Here is a 5,320-nt window from a genome sequence, read left to right as displayed (position 1 = left end):
AGACATGCAGCATAGATTTTGTATGGTTCTTATGTAAACACTTGATCATAGTCTGTGTTTTATAATAAGCCAAACACTAGCTAAAATAGGGAAAAGGACAAATAGGTTCTTCATCCATAAACAAGTGGTACACAAGGAACATAATGTGAGGACAAAATGTCCATCTCTGATTATAGCTCTGTCTGGAGTTTGTCTCTGCAGACATTTGTTTTTTGTACAGTCTGGTCTGCTGTTCTGTCTGTGGAGAAAAAGAGGACTCTGTGTTCTGTGTCGTGACTGTCTGCTCGGCTCTGCCTGCAAGAACTCCGGAAGCAAGTCTCGAGATGGAGAAAGAGGCTGCAACATCCGCGCGATCATCACCGGCATCCCCCTGCCGCGCGCCAGGAAATGGGCGGTCCCAGGGAAAGCTCGAGCGTGGCGCTGCGTGGGCAGCGGCTCGTAAAGGGAGCGGGTATTTAACGGAGAGGCGGAGAGCTCGCAGACACCGAACAGGAGCTCAGGAGCAGCATCGGAGCCACTCTTTGTTTCAGAACCACAGCGAGCGGACAGCGACACTCAACACAAAACCTGCAACATGGTTCTCATCTGGACTCAGTTTGGTGTGAAGCAGAAAAACGGCAATGTCAAGTGCAAGGTGCGGGTTATGCACAGAGGAGACAGCTCCGGCTCTTCATCATCAGCGGTAAGTTATTATTATTATTTTTTAAATTAAAAATGATCTAAAAACTCATCATCTCTCACAACTGGGTGATTAGTTTAAAGATAAAACAATGTTTAATTCTTTTACCGAACTTGTATTTTTACTATACCGGCATCTGGGATTCATTCACATGCTAGAGATGCTGATTCTCTTTCAGCCAATCGCTGCAGAGAACCTCAGTCGTTGGGGGGAAGGCTTTTTCCTCTCACGGTCTCTTCACATGGTTTTAGCCCTCATCTCACGTTGTGTGAATCGTCAGCCTATGAAATTTCAGCATTTGCACTGTAGCACAGAGATAAGGGTGTTTCCCCACTGAGAGTCGCTGTATCGAAGGGATTTGCTGCATGTCAAAAAAAAAATTACTTCCAGTTCTGTTTCAAGTGATAAGAGATGGCTGGTTTATTTATAATCTACCAATATAAGGCAAAGATATTTGAGATGTTCATGAATGTGTGTTTCTGTGTTCCTGCAGGAGAGCACCAAGTCTGAGCAAGACGCGCCCTGCCTGTCCATCAAGCCCCCCGGCAAAGACTTCTACAAAGTCCTCGGCGTCGCCCCCGAATCCAACGAGGATGAGATCAAGAAGGCTTACAGGAAGATGGCTCTCAAGTTCCACCCGGACAAGAACAGCGATGCCGACGCAGAGGACAAGTTCAAGGAGATCGCCGAGGCCTACGAGATCCTGACAGACCCCAAAAAGAGAAGCATCTACGACCAGTTCGGCGAGGAAGGTGAGCTCAAGAGAGACACCGTTAGGGTTTTATTTGTATGTAAGTGCCATCTGGCTGATTGTTGTGGGACTGTGCATTAGTTATTCCGTTCACTTGAAAGCTAAATAAGTAGGAGGTCCATGACTAAAACTCTTCATTTATCCAGCCCATGTGCATGATGACAGCTGCGAGGCTGATTAGGTATTCAGGAAGCAACATGAGTTATAAATAAGTGAATCTTTCAGTTGGGAAAACAGAAGACAAAAAAACTTAATGTTTTTATCTGATATTTCTGTTTCAGGTCTTAAAAATGGAATTTCAACAAGCCAAAGCAACCTCTTCCGCAACAACTTCCCCAGCGACCCCCACGCCTCCTCAAACTTCCACAACTCAGACCACTTCGACATCTTCTTTGGCAGCGACGGTGACTGCGAAGACGACCTCTTCAACCCCTTCAGGAAGTTCACCTTCAGCAACCTGGGCGGGTTCGCCAGCCACGAGGCCAGCCAGCGGAAAGGCCAGCGGGGGCTGCAGGCCGAAGCCGTGGTGCACGAGCTACCCGTGACCCTGGATGAGGTGATGCAGGGCTGCACGAAGCAAGTAAAGATTACCCGCAGTCGCCTCAACCCTGACGGCCAGAGCCTGCGATCGGAGGAGAAGGTGCTGAACGTGGTGGTGAAGAAAGGCTGGAGAGCCGGAACCAGGATCACCTTCCCCAGGGAGGGAGACGAGACGCTTAACAGCGCCCCCACAGACATCACCTTCGTCCTCAGAGACGAAGACCACCCAAACTACAAGAGAGATGGCTCAAACATCGTCTACACCGCCCAGATCACCCTTAAAGAGGTGAGTTCTCAATCAGGGTCCAAGAAAACTGTTCTAGGAACGATAGGGACACTTATCTATAAATAGACTCCCCCCACAATCAAATCTTTTACTTTGGTACAGAACGTAGTGTTCTTTTTGGGGCATTTCAGTCTGCAGCACACAAATAGCTGACAGCCCCCCACAAACCTAGCAGCAGCAGTCTGCCAACACCTCCATTACCTCAGCAGCCCCTGCAGAGCGAGGAAAAAAAAGGAGCTAAATTTAGCTCTTACTGCTGACTGCGCCCACGAATCGCACTTCACCCTCAACCAGAACACTTGCTGCAGACTCCTCCGCCTCGACAAGCTTTTCTTTTTTTTTCTTTTTTTTTTGGCTCGCTCTGTCTCAGCCTCTCACTTCCACCAACCCACGCACAGATATTAGCAGGGCAGCAGTCACAGAGACTGACATTTCAAATAGCTCCTCCGTCGTCCTTTGGCACCCCATCAGTCACTGAAACACTTGACTCCCACACACAGTCAGAAAATAGAGCAGTGATTAGAACATCTGTAGCACTGTTGTATAACCCAGTTCTTTCACAAGAACACATAATCATCAGTTATGAAACCGAACATTTTTAGATTCTTAGTTATATTGTTTTGTTTTGTTTTTTATTCCAGTCAAATCAGGACATAAATGACAGGACTAACCTTGTCTTTCCTTCTCTTGTTTCCAGGCTCTCTGCGGCTGCACAGTCAATGTCCCGACACTCGACAACCGGATGATGCCCCTGCCATGCAGTGATGTCATCAAGCCCGGCGCCGTCCGGCGGCTGAGGGGCGAGGGCCTGCCTCTGCCTAAGAGCCCATCGCAGCGAGGTGACTTGGTGGTGGAGTTCCAGGTGCTCTTCCCCGACAGGATCCCGCCTCAGTCCCGCGAGATCATCAAGCACAGCCTGGGCCAGTGCTAGTCCGACACCGTGCCTCACCGTGCGTCCTCGGTATCGGCCCACAACCACAGCCTTGCCTTCGGTGCTACTATCACAACCAATCACAACCTCCTTTTTTGTGTTTGGAAACGGCAAGCGGCGCAGAGCAAGAAGGTCAAACCAGATGACTCTCTGCGGGGGGTTTGGCACAAAGCACAACTCTGATGTCACAAGGGTGCAGAACTCACGAACTGTGTCTTTTACTGTCAGAAGTAGCCTTCTCCTGACCGAAAAGGTTATCTGTACTGTAATAGTTTCAAACTGACGGCAGGATTTCAGTGTGCTAATCAAGTCTGTAACGACTTCCTTAAACCTGAGCGGTAGAAAGAAGTGAGGAAAAAAAACAACTATATCTTCTTCTTCTTTTTCTTCTTTATATTATTATAGTTATATGGAGCTCATATGACTAAACTTTTGCATTGATTTATTACAATAGCATAATGTACTTGTGTGCAAAGGTCTACTTTGTGTGCAAAAATAAAATAGTTGTCTCTAAAAGAGATTCAATTGTCAAATGTTCTATTGAATTATTAGAAACGTTTTGTATATATTCTGAACTAATACTGCTGCTGATGTATTACTACCTTGTTCTAAAGCATGAAAAATAAAATAAAAAAATTTCAAAAATTTTACTTCTCTTTTCTACTCGCCTTTGTTACAAACATGGATTTTTCTCATTGTGCACAATAAACTAATATGTACATATAAATATATATTACATTTCTATGGCCCTCAGCAACAGACTCTCTTCCCAGGCTCTTATGATTTAGTCACTTTTCAACAAGAACATTTAAAAATATTGCTAAACACGCATCTAGGTGTACCTTACTCAGGCTTTGAGGTAGTTTATAGAGACATTTGGGAAAAAATAGAGGACATACATTTTTTAGTATGTGGAACTCTTAAGGGGGGGGGGGGGGGGGCTTATGTGTTTTCCAGGCACATAGTTCAATTTTATACCACAATCAAGTACCTATGTTGCCTTTAGTTGGTATGAAAATGCTATGTACTGTATGTCAAAACCAAATCTAAACACCTTGGAATTGGCCTCCATCTCTTCAAGAACATCCTACCGTTTCAGACACTCCCACTTCATCCCATTTTCAAGCAATGCTTTGGGGGAGGGGTGTTCAAAGGGGCTCAGCTGGGGACTGTCCAAATGTTTACCGCAAGAGATTCAAGGATTTCTCAAACACGCTTGAATACATCAAAGCAACACTCTAGGTATGTTTTTGATGAGGGAATGACATTGTAACAGGATATAAAGCTGAAAAAATTGATTTTGCATAATTCCTCCCTTTAATCTTTAACAGTCCTAATGCGTTTGAACAAATACACCACAAATTAAAGGGTTTTGTTTCAGTACTTTATCAGCAATCGTGCAGAAAACAACAGCTTTAGACGTGGAACCCACATCCATAAATACTGTCTTTCCAGTGCTTTGTTAGTTTTATTAAAACTGTATCTGCTCTATTAAATCACCAACTGTTAAAAGGCAAAGCTGGACAATAATGTTTTTGCCCATGTCTGTGTGTTTGTGTCTATCTGGGAACGAAATATTTCTTGAATCACTGGAAAATTTTGAGTGAAATTTGCAGAAAATAATCACTAGATGTACACAACCAATCAAAGTTTGGACACCTTTTATCATTCATTGATTTTCTCTTTTTATTTTTTATTTTTTTCCTATATAGGGGTTTGGTACTGGGGTCATCCAAATTATGAAGGAACACAACTTGGAGGTGTTGAACAAACCAGAATATGCTTTGGATTTTGGATAGTTCAGTCACCTGGAATGGTTTTCCCAACAGTTTTAAAGGAATTCCAAACAATTCCAAGCGTGTGACGGCTGTGGTCAGAGCAAGTGGTGCCTTCTTTCAATGATCTAGAAACTGGAGCACACAGTATTTTGGTTTGTTTTGGTGTTTTGGGTTTGCTACATGGTTCCGTACAGTATGTGTTCCTTCAGTGTCTGGATGATCTCAGTATTGATCTGTAATGCAGGAGAAAGAGGAAAAGAATTGGGATATTGAATGAGAGGGTGTGTCCAAACTTTTGACTGGTAGTGTACATAAAGAACTGATTAACTTTTGGAGTTAACTTGATTCAAAAAGG

The 5,320-nt window shown here is 44.3% G+C and overlaps 1 protein-coding gene across 1 annotated transcript; it reads left to right on the top strand.

Annotated features, from left to right (window-relative positions):
• The first annotated feature begins 248 nt into the window (after positions 1-248).
• On the top strand, positions 249-3,837 carry LOC106536357 (dnaJ homolog subfamily B member 5). The gene is made up of 4 exons (XM_014033615.1): positions 249-682; positions 1,173-1,431; positions 1,712-2,256; positions 2,954-3,837. The coding sequence occupies exons 1-4, from the start codon at positions 575-577 to the stop codon at positions 3,185-3,187; spliced, it is 1,146 nt and encodes a 381-aa protein (XP_013889069.1). The 5' UTR covers positions 249-574; the 3' UTR covers positions 3,188-3,837.
• The last annotated feature ends 1,483 nt before the right edge of the window (positions 3,838-5,320 follow it).

Source organism: Austrofundulus limnaeus, unplaced genomic scaffold, assembly GCF_001266775.1.
Source record: "Austrofundulus limnaeus strain Quisiro unplaced genomic scaffold, Austrofundulus_limnaeus-1.0 Scaffold1786, whole genome shotgun sequence".
Classification (NCBI taxonomy): Eukaryota; Metazoa; Chordata; class Actinopteri; order Cyprinodontiformes; family Rivulidae; genus Austrofundulus; species Austrofundulus limnaeus.
Note: the sequence above shows the minus strand (reverse complement) of the source record. Positions and strands in the feature narration are given on the sequence as shown.

Bases quoted from the DNA above. Each gene is read 5' to 3' on its own strand.
- LOC106536357 (XM_014033615.1), top strand. From the start codon at position 575: ATGGTTCTCATCTGGACTCAGTTTGGTGTGAAGCAGAAAAACGGCAAT. The intron at 1,432-1,711 runs GTGAGCTCAAGA...TTTCTGTTTCAG, and splicing joins CGACCAGTTCGGCGAGGAAG to GTCTTAAAAATGGAATTTCA. The intron at 2,257-2,953 runs GTGAGTTCTCAA...TCTTGTTTCCAG, and splicing joins CCCAGATCACCCTTAAAGAG to GCTCTCTGCGGCTGCACAGT.